General features: G+C 42.8%; 1 protein-coding gene across 2 annotated transcripts in view; it reads left to right on the top strand.

The window, feature by feature from the left end:
* Positions 1-15,359, top strand: part of SLC38A6 (solute carrier family 38 member 6) — a 59,020-nt gene extending 43,661 nt beyond the window's left edge. For both annotated transcript variants that reach the window (XM_066608203.1, XM_066608202.1), the window contains 5 exons: positions 3,393-3,493; positions 4,247-4,371; positions 4,997-5,138; positions 6,755-6,849; positions 9,385-15,359. In XM_066608203.1, coding sequence (XP_066464300.1) covers positions 3,393-3,493; positions 4,247-4,371; positions 4,997-5,138; positions 6,755-6,849; positions 9,385-9,468 — 547 coding nt within the window. In that variant the 3' untranslated portion in view covers positions 9,469-15,359. The remainder of the gene's footprint in view (positions 1-3,392; positions 3,494-4,246; positions 4,372-4,996; positions 5,139-6,754; positions 6,850-9,384) is intronic.
* The last annotated feature ends 2,791 nt before the right edge of the window (positions 15,360-18,150 follow it).

Raw genomic sequence — 18,150 nt, 5'->3', positions numbered from 1 at the left:
CCTTGCTATCATTCCACAAATTGCCATTTAGGGTATCATTTTTCTACTGGAGCTTTCTGTGATGTTGTTTGGGAGGAGAATGGTTGGATCTCCCAGATTTGTCCTCATGCACTTCTAGTTAAGATGAAACTGGTCTTAAAGCTGTAAGAGCTACGGAACAGACATTTAATAAGCCCTAGACAATACTGTGCAAATGTTTTAGGCAGGTGTAGAAAAATTGCTGCAAAGGAAGAATTCTTTCAAAAATAGAAGTGTTAATAGTTTGCATTTTGTTAATTAACAAAAATAAAGTGAGTAGTTAAAAGAAAAAACTATATGAAATCAGTATCTGGTGTGACCACTCTTTGCCTTTAAGTTAGCATCAATTCTTCTAGGCACGCTTGCACACAGTTTTTGAAGGAACTTTGCAGGAAGGTTGTTCCAAACATCTTGGAAAACTAAGCATAGATCCCCTGGGTTTGTAGACTTGCTCCACTTCTTCTGTCTCATCATGGAATCCCAGACAGAATTGATGATGGTGAGATCAGGGCTCTGTGGGCCATGTCATCACTTCCAGGACTCCTTGTTCTTCTATACACTGAATATAGTTTTTAATGACATTGGCTGGATGTTTGGGGTCATTGTCCTGCTGCAAAATAAATTCAGAGCCAATCAGACGCTTCTGTGATGGTATTGCATGATGGATAAGGGTCTGTATTTCTCAGCTTTGAGGACACTATTAACCCTGACCAAATCCCCAACTTCATCTATTTCAGATTGCAAGGAACCTCTACCATGCTTCACTGTGTTTCATCCTACATATGAAAAGGATGATGATTATCACTAGAGATGAGTGAGCATACTTGCTAAGGAAAATTACTCGATCGAGCATTGTCCTTAGTGAGTACCTGCACACTCGGAAGAAAAGGTTCGGCTGCCGGTGCGGGTGACAGGTGAGTTGCGGCCATGAGCAGGGGGGAGAGAGGGTGAGAGAGAGATCTCCCCTCTGTTCCTCCCCGCCGCCGGCAGCCGAATCTTTTCTTCCGAGCGGGCAGGTACTCGCTAAGGGCAATGCTCGATCGAGCAATTGCCCTTAGCGAGTATGCTCACTCATCTCTAATTATCACCCATTTGCTATACTTGGTCAATCATTCACCTGACTATTCCTACAAAATCCCTGACTTTGTACAAGTCGACCTAGAAGAATCTTTACTGTTTTGAAGACAAAGGGTGGTCACACCAAATATTGTCTTGATTTAGATTTCTGTTTTGTTCGTTCACTTTGCATTTTGTTAATTGACAGAAATAAACTATTAACACTTCTATTTATGAAGACATTCTTATTTTGCCGTATTTTTCCACACCTGCCAAAAACTTTTGCACAATACTGTAAGTGTTACAAATAACTGGTTGTTTCTTTGTAACAGCCATTGGCTGCCACAGTCACAGGTTAGGATACCATTTCATTGTAAACCAAGACTGGAAAGCAAAGACAGAATAGTTGGCTCTCTGGACAATTTGAAAGGTGAGAAAATGAGATCTGTGCTTTCCTTCCTGCTATAAGGAGGACCTGTCACATCTCCTGTCCATTTTAGTTAATATTTGTATTCCGTATAACAATTCTCTAGCATCTTTACTTATAACTCTGTCTTGTGCCATTTATCTGTTAGTTCTCTTAGAAATGTATGAGTACCGTATATACCGGCGTATAAGGCGACGGGGCGTATAAGACGACCCCCCAACTTTCACCTTATACGCCGGTAATACAGTGGAGAAAAAAAAAATCATTACTCACCTCCCCCAGCGTTCTGCGGCGCAGCTGCAGGCTGTCGCTCCCTCCTGGTCCCGGCAGAGCATTGCTTTCTGAATGCGGGGCTTGAAATCCCCGCCTCCAGAAAGCTAATACACACGCCGTCAGCCAGTTACAGCCATTCAATGGCATCATTGAATGGCTGTGATTGGCTAAAACACACGTGCGCCTTCAGCCAATCACAGCCATTCAATGATGTCATTGAATGGCTGTAACTGGCTGACGGCGCGTGTATTAGCTTTCTGGAGGCGGGGATTTCAAGCCCCGCATTCAGAAAGCAATGCTCTGCCGGAGACCAGGAGGGAGCGACAGCCTGCCGGAGCGCGACAGAACGCCGGGGGAGGTGAGTACTGATTTTTTTTTTTGACACTTTTTTTTTTGTATTACCGGCGTATAAGACGACCCCCGACTTCAGAGCAGATTTTTCGGGGTTCAAAAGTCGTCTTATACGCCGGTATATACGGTAGCTTGATATCTGGCTGTTACAACTTCCATTGACAAAGGGGTGTGTCCCTACGCTTTCTGCACTGCGGGCATTGATTGAACAATATGAGGAAAAATCTAATGTAACAAGCCTTATCTTGAGCAGATTAATTGAAGAACGCACACTTATGCCACACCTCTTTCTTGAAAGATATAAATACATCGAATGGTGCCACCATCCCCTCATCATTGTGCTCTCTCCTTACACACTCTGCCCAGTGCTGACAACGTCATCGTAAGGACACACCCTATTAACAAGAGATATGGTAACACCTACACGTCAATCTATTTTAAGGAAGAGTAAAGCCCCATTTACACGGGACGAATGTCGGTAAAAACAATACACGACGCTTGTCCCTGTGTGTACTCGCTCCCATGCTGTTACACAGGAGCAAGTATCACTGGTTCTCTGACAGATGGCCAGCAGGGGGCCGGGGCGGCTGGAGGTGATTTCTCTCCTCGCTCTCCCCCGCCCCTCTCCATTCACTTAACACAGCGGCTGTTCAGTACTGAATGTTTGCTGTTTACACTGAACGATGATCGTTCAGGATTTCATACAGCCTAAATAATGAGCGATAATCATTATCGCTGATCGCTCAGTGTAAATGGCAGCTGTTCAGTACTGAACGTCCGCTGTGTTAAGTGAATGGAGAGGGGCAGGGGAACGCGAGGAGTGAAATCTCCAGCTGCCCTGCTGTGGGTCAACAATACTCACTCCTGTGTAGCAGCAAGGGAGTGAGTACATATGGGGACGAGTGTTGGGCATCGTTTGCCCAACAGTCGCCCCGTGTATATGAGGCTTAACTTAGGGATTGCATAGGGCAGAGTTAGAAGAAAAGATGCTTTAGAATTGTTTTATGGGGACTAAAAGTATTTATCAAAAGAGAAAAGTTAGGATAGAGCATGAACATGAAATTATTAGATGGCTTTGATATGTGGAAGTTGAGCTGGGAAGGAAAGTACAATGATATTCAGTCACGGCCTGTGTGTTACGTCTGAGACTGAGTAACTATACAATGCATTGTGATGTTCCTTGGTGTCCTTGTAGTGAAGCGTAGAATGAATGAGACCTTCTGGTCTTCATCTCAAATGAATTTTCTTTTTTTGTCCTTTTCACCAGCCCGTCCAAGAGCCGGATGCAGAATGTCGCTAACCTTGGAATATTTCTGAGCTTTCTTATCTATTTTATTTCTGCATTGTTTGGTTATCTTACGTTTTATGGTATGTCCTCTGCTCCACACTTGTAATCGCGGTCAAAATGTATTGATTTTCTGTATATTAAATCTTGTTGCTTATGTTCAACAACAAAGTGTATCTAAAATTATTTTAAAACTCTATTTAGGGTTTTTATTTTACCTTTTTAAGCCTTTTAGGTTTTAAGGCAATATAAATCAAAGTATGGGCAAATACGGCAATATTTCTTTTAGCTAAAGCACAAACTGTGTACTTACAATCCTGATTTTCAAATATTTGTGTAGCATGTAAAAGAGAAGACCATTGGGCTTCGTTCACATTTGTATCTTGGCTTCTGTTCGTAGCAGAAGGCATGACATTGACATGAATCCTACTGATGCCGGACTGACCCCATTAATTCACTAGAGTTCATCAAAAAATATATATTTTTTAACAGCAATTCAGCAACAAGCGATTTGATAGAGAAGACAATGGAGGCTGAAATTTTTTTAAATACAGATCCCAGTTTTAAAGCTTCATTGTCCTATGTGAGGAAGATACGGCTTCCTAAGAGGAAATGCTACATATTTTCACCAGTCTGTTCCTCTCTATTCTCATAAGTGTTGATTTCATTAGATCATTTTATTTCCTTCCAAACCCAGTGATATCCTGGCTGCCATGCCATATACAACCATAGCTGGGTAGTTCTTGATTGTCTGTTGTAATGGAGTTGTGTAGTACTGATCTTAAGCCGCACCATTCACCATGTTGTGTTACCGTTGTGCCCTTATATCATTGCAGGCAAAGTGGAATCTGAACTACTAAAGAGTTACAGCAGATTCCTACCAAATGATCTCCTGATTATAACGGTCCGGCTCTTCATTCTGCTTTCTGTTATCCTTACAGTGCCACTCATTCATTTTCCTGTAAGTAACTGATATATTTTATTTACATTGGGAACCTTATTAAAGCGGGTTTATCAGAATAACAAGTTATCCCCTATCCAAAAGATAAGGGATTACTTACTGATTGGTGGGGGCCTCACTGCTGAGACCCACACTAGAGATGAGCGAACGTACTCGTTTAGGGCGTTTTTGCACTCGAGCACCGCTTTTTCCGAGTAACTGGCTACTCGGACGAAAAGATTCGGGGGGCGGCGTGGTGGAGCGGGGGGTAGCAGTGGGGAACGGGGGGGGCCCTCTCTCTCCCCCCCCCCCCCCCCCCCGGCGCCCTTCGAATCTTAGTCAGTTACTCGGAAAAAGCGGTGCTCGAGTGCAAAAACGCCATAAACGGGTACGTTCGCTCATCTCTAACCCACACCAATCCTGAGAACCAGAGGATCCTGTGCCCCAAGTCTTCCTCACTGTGAGCTTACTGCACTCCCTACAGTGAGAAGGAAATTGAATGGAGCTATGGTCACACAAACACGTTGCCACTCCATTCATTTTCATTGGGATTGTCGGAAACTGTTATTCCCTGTAGATAGGGAATAACTTGTAATTTGGGTACAACCCCTTTAAGAATGATCATGATTTTTTTTTCTTTTTCTAGGCAAGAAAGGCTTTCATGATGATGTTCTTCTCCTGTCAGTCTTCCTGCGTCCGTCTTATATTGGTGACTTTGGTCCTTAATATAGTTATTGTACTTCTTGCCATATATGTTCCGGACATAAGGAATGTATTTGGTGTGGTTGGTAAGTTAATAAAACACCATGTCTATTTCACGGTCTTACTTTATATACTGTATATGTGTACACAGTTAATGGGGTTGTCCGGTTGTCGGACAACATTTGTGCAATAGTTCTAACAGCCTTAAAATAACAAACAAAGTGTTACTTGCCCATCCATTGCTGTGGGCATCCAGTTATGTTGCCCCGTCACTCCCCCGGTGCTTGTTGTGGAAGATGTCGGCAGAAGTCACCTGACCACTCCAACATCACTATTCTGAACTCCAGGCATTATGGTGCCCAGGATGTGAGTGCTGATGCAAGAGGAACGGGTGGTGACGACGCAGTCTCTGATTGGCTGCAGCAGTCATGTGATTTCCACTGACGTCATCTTCCACAGCAATCCCTGGGTGGATAGTGGGGCAACATCGCTGGATCCCTGCCGCAGTGGATGGGTAAGTACTGCTCTGTTTCTTATTTTAAGGCTATTAGAGCAAAAAAGACCCTTCTGCTCTCCTGTCTGTTTTAGTAGATGCTTGTAATGCCCTTGAAAGAATTCTGCTGCATCTTTTTCTAAGAACTCTGCATAGTACAGTTCCTCATTTATTCACCCTGCTAAGGCCGTCTGCACACGACTGGGTTGGATTCCGGATGTGGGATCCCGCACTGGAATCCGACCCTGTGCTTGGCCAGTGAACCTGCAAACCGGTCTTTTCTTGAATTCTTCTGTACTGCGGATGGTCCGGCCAGCTTGCCGTCGAACATGCGCAGCACAAATTTTTCTGCGCTAGGCTATGATGCAGGTCCTACAATATTTCTGCAATGTTAATTGTGGAAGGCCCACGGGTCGGACTGCTTTCATTGACTTCAATAGACGCAGTTCGTGGGGACACCACACAAAAATGGAGCTTTCTGCAATTTTTCCTCTGCAAGCGGAAATTGCGATTGATTTCCGCTCATGTACAGGAAGAATCACTTTTCCGTAGCATGCTGTGGATGGTATTTGCTGCGGAACCAGGAGGAGGTTGCACACACCGGATTCCTCTATGCAAATCCGCCTTTTTGCAGGCAACCTTATGTATGGATCAACTGACAAATGATTGTTACCATTCCTCTTGTGTCAGAGTATATAGAGTAACATTCAGCTGTGAGTGCAGGTCAGGAGCCACATTCAACTCAAAAATGGAGAAGAGAAATTTTTAGACAAGGGTAACACACCTTGCACTTGAAGTAAATGCAATTGCATAGCAACTCGCACGTTTCCAACGCTTTCAAAAAAATCCAAACCAGATGGCTTTCTTCTAATTGTTAGTTCATGGCAGGTGTATGCACCTGCACGCAATGAAGAGTCTACTCATTGCACCAAGTAGCGACATTGCAGATGGGCAGGAAGGTGAGCAGAGAAATCACACCTCTAGACTCGGTGACCCTTCTCCCATGAGTCCAGAATTTTAATTTATGGTTCTAATAGGACTTGATAGGTTCCCTTTTCAATTGTCCAAATTAAATGCTTCACCCAACATTTGCCCCTTACGATTGGAAATGTTTTTCTGTGGCAGTTGTAAGTAAGGTTATACAGATTTTTGAAGACTATTGTGTTTGGGGAGAACACATGGTAACACCTATTTTCCTTGCCTGTTTAGGCTCCACCACTTCAACATGTTTGCTGTTTGTGTTTCCTGGAGTATTTTACTTAAAGCTCAGCTTTGAAGACTTCTTATCCCGCCAGAAACTTGGGGTATGTGGATTTTTTTTCCTATTGGCATCTGTGTTCATTGTAACCGCTGCTTCAAATTGCTGTAACTTGTGGGCAAGGTCTAAAGCCTCATGTTTATGTAACATCCTGCAGAGCTCAATGAGAACTCAGTCCAGTAATATAGGCCAAAGGCTTCTTGCCTCAAATATCTTAGCTTTGTTAAGGCAGACCCCTATATTGGCTTTCACATTGCTGTAAATTATCAAAGTGTCTCTGAATACAGAAATATGCAAATAAGCGAGATGAAACAATACCTCTGCAGCGCCACCTAGTGGAAGGCCGCATTCCTGCAAGTCAATGTTAGACTCTTTATACAAGCCTTGTAACAATGACTGGGAATTAAAGGCCAAGCCAGAATCTATGCGCAGACAGCTGTTTTGGAATGTTTTCTCTTCATCAGTGTGCACTAGGGTTCTGGCTTGGCTAGCGAGAGGTCAGGAATGCTATCTTTTTCTCCTTATGGAGAGCACCTAGACGGTGAGTGAGTGAGGAGACTTATAAGGCAATTTATGCTCCTCTGGGTAATATGCAAATAAGGGAGATGGAACAGCTATCTGTGTATGGATTCTGGCTTGGCTTTCATTTCACAGTCATTATTACAAGGCTTGTATAAAGAGTCTAAGATTGACTAACATTGACTTGCATGAATACTGCCTTCCAATAGGTGGTGCTACAAAGGTACTGTTGCAGCTCCCTTATTTGCATATTACCCATAAGAGCATGAATGGCCTTAGAAGTCTCCCCACTCACTCACCTTCTAGGTGCTCTCCCTAAGGAGAAAACCATAGCATTTCTGAATACAGAAACTAATAATGCGGAGGCCTGAGCATGAAATGTGAGCTCCCCTTATAATCGGTAAACTACTTGAGTCTCTGCATAGTAATGAAAGTGGACAGTGACTATGGATACCTAGAAGTGCACACTTTTTGAAGAAGGTTTACACAGACTGAGCAGTGGGACCAAGACTATATGCTGCTCTGTCTAAGGCTACAAGACTATTTTAGCTGCGCAGCCCAAAGATTACTGTGTAGCACTGCAATATTGTACAGCCATTCATCTCAATGGAGTCGCAGTGCAAGTCACAGGTTACGGTCGTGGGAACCTGCAACTCCGTTGAGTTCAATAACGATGTCGCAGTGCTAAACAGCAGTTTTTGATCACACAGCCTCATTGTAGCCAAAATTACTGTGTAGCCCTAGCCTTAGACATCAGACTACTGAAATTTAAAGGGGGGTTCCTGCTTTAGAAAATAATCTAATGGCAGCTGCTTATGATCTGGAATAGCAAATATGCCCATACTCTCCTTTTGAATCCCCCAGTCACCTACTGCTTCAGCGGCTTTGTGTACCTCCCGTAGTGATCACATGCCATGTGTAATGACATTAATACTGCAGCATGTATTGGTACATCATCACTACAGTAATGCAAGCCGCAACCAGTATCTGCTTCCTAAACTCCCTTCTCCTCAATGTCCTCATACTAACTGCTGCTTTACAAATCCAACCCGCGGCCCATGGCCCAAGATGGCTATGAATGCGGCCCAATGTAAAATTGTAAACTTACTTAAAACATTTGAGATTTTTTTTTTTTACACACCATCAGCCATTACATGTGTTCAGGGTGACGTGGTGAGGTGGTGAAGCAGTTAAGCCTTATTTGATAGGACAGGGGCACAGCAATCGCAGTTGCAGTGTGTGCAGCTCAACTAGGTCCGGAGGGGAGCCATGCAGGCTGAATCTGGAAGAGGCGAGGTCGCAAGTGGTACTTGGCAGGGGCAGGCTGTAGCTTCCGCTCATAGACAGACTCATACAGATAATGAGGCACTGGGCGGCAGCACTTTGTCTAAGGCCCAATGTCCACGGGTGGATCTGATTTGCGGAATCCACATGGGTCACCCATGCGAAGGATCCGCACATCAACCCGCCCGTAGGGAAGCATTTCCATGTTCCTGCATGGACAGCTTCCTTTGAAGTCAATGGAAGCTGTCTGATCCGCGGCCCGTCCGTACTTGAATTGCGGATTCTGCAGGAAAGCAGGAGTTTAAAAAAAAAAAACTCCACCGGCAAATCTACAACATAATTAACATGTTGCAGATTTGAAAATCCTCAGGAAGCTTGATTTTGGGCAAAAACTATCTGCAGCACGTGGATACGACTTGTAACATCTCATCCATGGGCTTTGTACTGTAGTCTGCTTGCACTAATCTGCAGGTAAGATCCTCAGCAGGTCTGCCACTGGGGCCACAAATGCCTGGTCTCCTACATGACGTCCCCCCACACATCTCCCAGCTGACCGGCTTTTGTTACCCCAGCCTTTATGAGCCTGCTCTGTGTTGTCAGTCTGGAGAAAGTTTCCTGAACAATTGCTGCAAACAATCGCCATCATCAATCTGTTATCCCAAACCAACAATGGGGAAATCATCTGAACTGAAGCCTGAATGACCGGCTGTTCTCACACAGTGAAAATTGATTCCTTCCACAAGTACTAATTTGTGTTTGTTTTCTCTTGTGTTCCCAGGCCTGTGGGCTGGTTGTTCTTGGTATTTGTATTGGTGCCTGCAGTTTAACACTAATTACCGTGAACTGGGCTTACAATGAATGAGAGGATCACGCCGGAGTTTACATTTGAACAGATTGTGCAACGATTTACAGCCAAGGATATCCAGTTTCAGGGGGAAATTGGTTGAGAAACAGTTTATGTTGAAAGCCTGACACTCATCCACCCTATAGGTCTTCTGGGAAAGAGAACTTGTCCCAGCCTAAAAAATGGAGGGGGAGTAGTAATTCTGTTGATTAAAAAGGGAGGGGTGTAGAGGGGAAAGTTGGGCTAACCATACCTGCACTGATTATACCTGCTCATCCCTTTCCTTGCTGACACATGTAAATTATATGGCTTCTGTATACAAATAAGGTCTTCTTAAAGCAAGGGCTTTCTAACCTGTGACTCTATAGATGCAATACATTTGAAATTCCCAGCATGCTAGCCGCTGTCAGGGCATGCTGAGAGTTGTAGCTCCACAACAGCTGCAGGTTGGAAACCATTGTTATAAAGAATAATCTTGTTCTTCTAATTAAAAGGAGTCGACACTTTCATGCTGCCCGAACCTGATGGCAGAATCTCTTTAAAAGGAGTCTTTCGCCTACTTTAGGCCCTATAAAGTAAGCTTATGGACTAAGGCTGGGTTCACACGGGGCGGATTTACCACGGAAATTCTGTCCGGAATTTCGCCGCGGCAAATCCGCCTGCGACCGCTAATCCCGGGGTTAGCCAGCCATGTGGACGAGATTTCTCAGAAATCTCGCCCACACGGGACGGGAAATCCTCCGCGGCAAAGCTGGCAGAAGCCGGCACAGCGGCGCGTATTCGCCGGCCGCAGCATGTTAATTTTTTTAATTTTTTTACTTCTTCCGCTGCGGTCGCGCTTTCCTGTATGGGAGCGCCGGCCACAGCAGAAGAGCAAGTGGCCAGGCTGCTTCAAAATCCCGCGGCTAGGTGCCGCGGGTTTTGAAGTAGCGCTTCTCCCAGGGGAAATCTCGCGGTTTTTCGCTGCAGCCAAGCCGCGAGATTTCCACCGGGAATCTGCCCCGTGTGAACCCAGCCTTAAAGTCCCCATTGAGTGTGCAGATGTGCTATACTTACCACTTTCCTGTCGTTTCCCCAGTGTGAGCGCTAAAAGCCGTGGCTGAATGATTGAGCGGCCTGCTAAAGTAGTCTGTCCGTACTAATTTTATAATAGGCGGACAACTTAGCAGCACCTTTCAGCACTGACCTTAGAGGAACAACGGGGAAGGTTGTAAGTAGAACACAGCGCCGCACTCAGTGAGTCACCTACTTTCAGCTCCTAAGCTTAATTTATAGTGTAAAAGTAAGTAGCAGGTGCCCTTTAAGTGCCTCACTTTCATTTTCTTGTGAAAAATCAAAATAGTTTTACACAAATTTTGGTGTTTTTTTGGTTGTTTGTTTTTTTTTAAATGTCTATTTTATGTTTGCAAATTCTGTAGGGGGTAGTGGGTAGGGAATGACCCACTCAATCAGTGTTATGGTAAATTTTATATTGGAGTTGCTGCCTTTATTTGACTACAGATACACGTGGCTGGCAAAATGTTTCTTAAATTGCTTTTCAGGGGTTGTGGTATTGTGCATTATGTACAGTGTTAGGGCATCAGAAATGCAGTCCTAAGCTCTCGCTCATGACCTGAAGGTTGCGAGTTCAATCCCCGAGTGGTTCAGGTAGCCTTCCATCCTTCTGAGGCAAAAATGAACAGTCATGACTCAGGGGACTTTACCTTACAAGCATGAAACCTAATATGCTGAGGTTGTTTTTCTGTTCCGCCAAAGACACACAACCCATTTGCTGCTCATCTATATTTGAGTTTATAGAGCCATATACTGATCATCCTATCAGTCAGGCTGCTGGTGTTCAGTAAAGCCGGCTGTGAGATCATTACACCGTTAGGTAACCCTATTCCCAAATAATCTGCTGATTTTGTAATCTTTAATTTTAAGCCGAATAGTAAATGATTGTTGGTTTTGTTTTGCAAGCCCATCCACGCCATTAACAAACAGTTCATAGACTTAAGCTTAGTTTTAACATTTGTCCTTGGTACTGGGGAAAAGCTTCTAATCACTTCTAAGTTTGTTGTCATTGTCAGAGGAGGTTTACAGATAACTGCAATGTTTGTACTCGGTTCTACTGAAGTTTCCAAAAAGGGAATTAACACTATATAAAAGGGAATAATCTCTTTAGTAAACCTTCCCAAGAAGAAAAAAAATGACAAGTCTGAACCTGCTTATGTGAGGTGAACTCCAACAAAAAGTCCTAAAATCGGCAGCTATGTGCCAAAAATTGGACCTTGCCTTCTTAAACTGCATGTATGCCGAAATCTGGTATCCGTAAATCCCACAGAGATTCTAATATATATGGCCGCATCCCAAATTAAATGGATTTGAACATGTCGATCCCTTGTTCTTTTAGGACGAAAGCTGTGCACGGAAGTGTCTAGCACCGCCTTATCCCCTTTTCTAGTACAGTGGTCCCTCAGGTTACAGTGACTTCTCGATAGACTATTTTCAATATACAGTGGTCCTTCCTGGGACATTGGGACATTTTGATGTTAAGTCTGGTTGCAAATTAGAAAGTCCAGATCTACAAGACATATAATTGGCTGGAAAATCCAGCCAATCAGCATGCTCATTTCACAGGCAGATCCCTTTTATGACTGAAGTACATGCACTACTTCATTGTTTTATAGTGCCTCTCTATAGTTAAGCACAGTATTACATGTTCTGTAGTGTAGTACCAGGATGAGCCGCTACTTTGCACAGCAGGTGCAGCCAGTTTCATGTTGCTTTTCTGGTATACTGTATTCCATGAAGAAGCTCCTGTCTTCGATAGAAAGTGATTTACATCTTCTAGCAGCTCGTTGTGACTGTTACATGTAAGGACTTGCTTTATCAGTTTTAGTTATCTGCTTAATTTGGGGGATTTCTGTAGCAATTACCCATTTTCAATAGAGTTATAGGCTCATTATCCAATATTTTCAACATATAATTTTTTATTCTAGAAGCAGGTAATATTGTATGTTGAGGGACCACTGTACTAACCATGCACACTTAGCCAAGATGAGGGATAGCTATTTGTCTCGTGTTTGTACTTCTTACTGAGTGTGAAGGAAGTCCTAATGAATAAGAATCTCTTCAAGTATTGGGCAGTGTCCAAATAAGTTTGGGTGGCTGCCTAGCAGACCTCCCCCCTGCTCCAGCAGAGATGACCATGTTGTATCTTCTAGCTTTTGAGTAGTGTCCTGCATTCTATGGACTAGGATGATCTATATGTCCACATGCACAGTCCTGTCTATTACAGTATTAACTAAGTTGTATAGCGAAAATATTCAGCCCTAATCAACCATATTTTTGAGGTAGAAAGGAGGTGGCTACTGCTTATTATGCCACATTTTTGGAAGGACATCAAAAAATACATTAATTAGGGTTGAAGTCTTTTTTAAGAAAGCGGTAGAATAAATTGAATTATTTGCACCATTCACTTTCAGAATATTTACAGTAACATTGGTGTTAATATTGACTGGAATTACTTTTTACACCGCTCCACTGCTTTCTACACGTCAGATGATAAATAACTAATCTACATCAAACAAACCTAAAAGCCTTTTTGCTATTCGTTCATCAATCTGCCATTTATTCCTTCCTTAAATTAATGCAGAATTACGGCCCATTCAGATGGGCATATGCCAGTTGCGCCCAAGATTCTCGGGCGCTACTCGCATTGTCCATATGCTGTCCACTCTAATGTAAAACCAGCCCTATGCATGTAAAATGAACCAAATAATAAACAGTATTATGGTCAGCTATCTGGAACCATAGAAACATTTGCTTCGATCCAGGTAGTAAAAATGATAATTAAAGGGATCTTGTCACCAGGATCATGAAGTTTGACTCCGACCTGAGCTTCAAGTCACAGAGGCGGGCCACACCAGCATCTTCTCTGCCCGCTTCATGTAGACTAAAGGCCCATTTAGACTCAACGATTCTCACTCAAAAATCGCTTAAAGCTGTCTTTTGAGCGAGAGGCATTGGAGCTAACTGCACAGACATCGTGCAGTTTTCGTTAAGAGTCATTCATCATTGTCTTTCAGCAAGCTGAAAGAGAACGATGAGCCTCATCAGTGCCGCACGCTGAGTTCTCAGCGGGATACCGCTGATACTATTGTTTCAGCTGGTATTCACTTGGAGAACACAGCCAGAGTATGCAGCTGTCTTCTGTGTACCCCGCTTGGAGCGCTCAGCTGTATAACAGCTCAGCACTCCGAGAAGAAAACAGCCGTATACAGAAGACAAGCGGCCCTGCTTGTCTTCTGTATACCCCGCTCGGAGTGCTGAGCTGTATACCAGCTGAGCGCTCTGAGAAGACAACAGCTGTGAGCGTTCATTTACACACTTATGCAAAGTGAACGCTCAAAACTGTCACTCAAACTACCGTTTGAGCAAATTTTGAACGATCATCTTTCCGTGTAATTGCACACAGTGATTATCGCTAAAAAGATGTCTTTTAAGCGACTTTTGAGCAACAATCGTTGTGTCTAAATGAGCCTTTACAGTTCCCTCCCTAGACACAAAACGTCATGAACCTAGTGACAGAATCCCTTTAAAGTGCCTTAGGATTCCTTTTATCAAATAAGGACGTTCATTATAGATTTCTTTTCTACAATTTGTTCACATTTTGTTTCTATATTGTATTCTTCTTTGTTCTGTATTTTGCTTGGAGTTGTCGTTTTTTTTTTTAAATTCCTTATGTTTTCACCATTTGTGTAATGCTGCTGAAATACTGTTAATAAAACACAAGTCTAATACGTACTTATGAACTGTGCAAAAGTGGAACTGGGATTTTTAAATTCAACCCATTTAATTTGATGGACGCTATTGGTACATGCTGAGTATTGAAAAACGCCTCTATATAAAAACCAAAAGGTAAAAAAGCCATTTAAATGTATTGGCAATGGATTTCCAATGCAGAAAACTAAATGAATATAGATTCGTAATAGGCAAGTGTGAGTGAGCTGTTATAGGAACACTCTGGGTAATGCACTGTATCACTGCTGCCCCACGTGTTCCAGCTATAAATTATCTTTTTTTTTTTTTTTTTTTACCTGATGTTAGGGGTAATTACTTTACATATCAAAACAATACACCCCTTACCTGGCTTCTGTATTTCACTGACTGGCTCCCAAATACTTCATCATCTATTATTCTTTGCTCCTGACATAGTTTGCTTGGCTGATAGAAGTAGCAAAGGAAAGGTTTGCCCCTATCCTGCTGCAGATATCCAATTCCAGTCCTTAAAAAAAAGACAGGCTGCAGCTTGAATATCACATTTTATCAACCCTTCTACAATTCATACAGCAAGGCCTGTGCCAGCATTTTCATCACCACTCCCCAAAGCAGTGGGGCTCATCGCTCATATCAGCATAGTGGAGGGCTCTACATATAATCCATTTGGTCCCTGTATCATTCTGCCTGATATCCAGTATCTGTCACTGTGTGTCATTTTTATAATTAAGTTTTCATAGATATTCTATTTTTGAATTTGTATTCTGATCTATTTTAAAATATATATTTCTATTATAGAAAGGAACTACAGTAACTAATCAAATGGGATCTGTATTTTTATAATTTGTTAATGAGCCCATCCCTACAGTTTGTGTACGGGCTCGTGTACACGGGATATTACAGCATAGTGTAACCTCTGAGGTGTATAGACCCATGATAGGTCACCGATAGAAGTCTATGGTGCTTTACACATGTATCGAACAGTACTATTGTTTCTACTGGCACAAGCATTTTGTGTCTCCAGCCAAAAACAGTGGAAATTCTAAAGGATTTTGAAACCTTGCTGCTAAAAATTCTGTATTTTTCTACTGCATGTTCCACATTGTTCTGTTTATAACACTGTAAATAAAAATCTTCTTGACTGGAAATCTGTGTCTTTGTTGAAATGCAAAATAGGACTTTGATTTACATAAATTGCATGAATATATTTTGTTTTTCACAAACTTGGCCTTTTCTGTCTGATATATACAGTATATATTTTTAAAGGGCCACTCCAGCTAGAACACTTCTTCCATCCCTGCCCACTCACCTGATTGCCTGTCACACTTGGAGCATCTCCTCTGTATATTGCAGTCACTTCCCTGCAGTGCAGCCTCCTGTCTGATGCTTACTAGGCACCATCTTGATACTAAGATTTCCACTGTTCTGTGCCGACAATCACATGAAGCATCAGCACAGCATTACAAGAGCAGCTAGAGCTGCAGCTATCTCTGCTGCAGGTAAAACACTGACTTTATGTTCATATTTGCCTAAATAAGCTATAAACTGAGTGTACAGTAAGGGGGATGAGCTATGACCCAGATTTTTTTAGGGAGGCTTGAAATGTAGGCCCTATGCTGAAAACAATCCCTAGCTGCACTACATTTTAAAAAAAGGAATACATTACCTAGCAGGTTCAGCCCACGCCCCTCCCGCTGTGCTTCGGAGCTCCTGCGCGCTTACTGTAGTCCTCACCTGCTGAAGATCATTTCCTGGTTACAGGATTCATAAATCCCGCCTCCAGGAAGCGATGGCTCTGATTGGCTCTTGAGCGCTGGTCAGCCAAGCAATTCAGCGCTCGCTGAACCAACGCCACGGCTGTGATTAGTTCTTCGACCGCTGCATTGATTGGCTGAGCAGCGGTCAAAGCACCAATCACAGTCGTCACGTTTTGGAGGCGGGATTTATGAATTTATCAATGCCGCGGCTCAGCCAATTCATAAATGCCACCTCCACAACGTGACAGCTGTGATTGTTTTTTCGAGCGCTGCTCAGCCATTTGAAGCAGTGGTCGAACCAATCACAACCAATCGCGTTGATTCAGCAAACGCTGCATTAATTGGTTGAGAAGTGCTCAAGAACCAATCAGAGCCATTGCTTTCTGGAGGTGAGTTTTATGAATCCCTTAACCAGGAAGTGATCTGCCGGTGGCCGAGGATTGGAAGAAGCTCCACAGAGCAGCGGCGGGGATGTAGACCCGAGCCTGTTAGGTAAGTAAAATAAGACATTTGTACATTCCATGTAAAATCACACAGTAGGTATGCTGACTGAGAAACTGACTAGCTTGAGAACACATAAACCCAAGTAAATCTGAGCTGGACAGAATTGAGATTACATCAACATCTGAGGAGGACTCCGGGAGTTTCATAAAGTGTTCATGCCTTTCTATCTGATCAATAAAGATTATACTGGTAAGTGAAAAATGAGCATTTTTTTAAATATTCCTTATAAAATGGCAAAACAACTTATATAAAACCAGGAAATCTTCTAAATCATGCCTTGTGTAGAGCCTCATGGCTTAATGTAAAGCTGCCATTGTCCCTGCATATTGCAACAACAGTTGTCTACAGAAGCTGTGAGACTTATTGTAGACATATTTGATTCCTGGGTCTTCCTCTAGTTCCATAGAGCTTAACATGTTTTTAATATAGGAATTGTATATATACCATAAGTGTCAGTTACTGTCAACCCAAAGGTCCTTCAGTTAAGTATATGACCTGCTTGTGTTATTACTGCTAATAGGGACACAATTCCTTGCCATTATTATGAAAAGTAATGAAAATTAAATTTTGTTGGTCAAGGTTTGGACATAATCTGGATGGTCTGTGCAGGATAACCTATGCTTCCATATTTTAGTGAATAGATAATTGTAAATGGGATACATTTACTCTCTTGAGGCTTGAAATAATTTTTGGAACTCCCATAGATTATACAGACCACAACTAGATCTTTCTCTCGAAAAAATGGATTTGTTCTCGTGGGGAACCACATTTGCTCCATAAAACCACAATAGCTTTAAGACTAAACTTTGTTTATTTGTCTCCGAGTGACTAATCCTGCTGCAAAGGATGAGTGACCTTGTGGTCGGGACAGAGGCCGGTGAAGCAATTTTTCCAGGAGGAAAAATAAAAGATTCCAAAACTCAGTATTAAACTCCTATGTAGCTCCTTGCCTTTTCATCAGAACAAGTTTAGACAAATAGAAATAAATGTGGAATACTTTCCAGTGGGAATATAATGCACATTGCAGAACAATCATACAACATCGTGTGAATCTAACCATTTTACATTTTTCATTATTTTTTTGTCCGTGTCGTTGGGGAACAAAAGTCAAGACCACGGGGTATAGCTGCTGCCACTGAGCAGTGGACACCAAGCAAAAAAAAAGTTTGCTCCGGCACACAAAGTCCAATGAATTGTAGCCTAGTGTCCGGAGAAGGCAGGCCTACTTGCATGAGGGGTCCATGGTTTTTATGTTATCCATTTCCCCTTTTAAGGTGGGAATTCAGGCATGACTAGATCTCTTGGATACCCCTTCATGAGGTAGAACCGTGCAGTCTAACCACACTGTTGGCTACACCTATGACCCCTCGGCTTGGAGTTACATTTTTTTCTACAGTTTCTATTGGAGATCCCTCCATCCTAAAAGGGTGAACCAGCTAGATTCCTAGCAGCCACATAGAGGCTCTTTTCCCAAAGCGGAGGCGAGTATATGAAGGGATTCAATCTGGCAGGGGACTGCATTTGGACTGTCTGCTATTGCAGGTCAGCTGAATGAGATGAGCCGCAGTACTAGACGCAGCCCATTGACAAGTGCAGTGCTGTTTGTGGAGTAAAAAACACCCTCTTTTTTTTAAATCTTGGACAACATAATTAAAATACGTTTTCCAGGATTTCTTAA

The sequence above is a fragment of the Eleutherodactylus coqui genome, chromosome 6, assembly GCF_035609145.1.
Source record: "Eleutherodactylus coqui strain aEleCoq1 chromosome 6, aEleCoq1.hap1, whole genome shotgun sequence".
NCBI lineage: Eukaryota > Metazoa > Chordata > Amphibia > Anura > Eleutherodactylidae > Eleutherodactylus > Eleutherodactylus coqui.
Note: the sequence above shows the minus strand (reverse complement) of the source record. Positions and strands in the feature narration are given on the sequence as shown.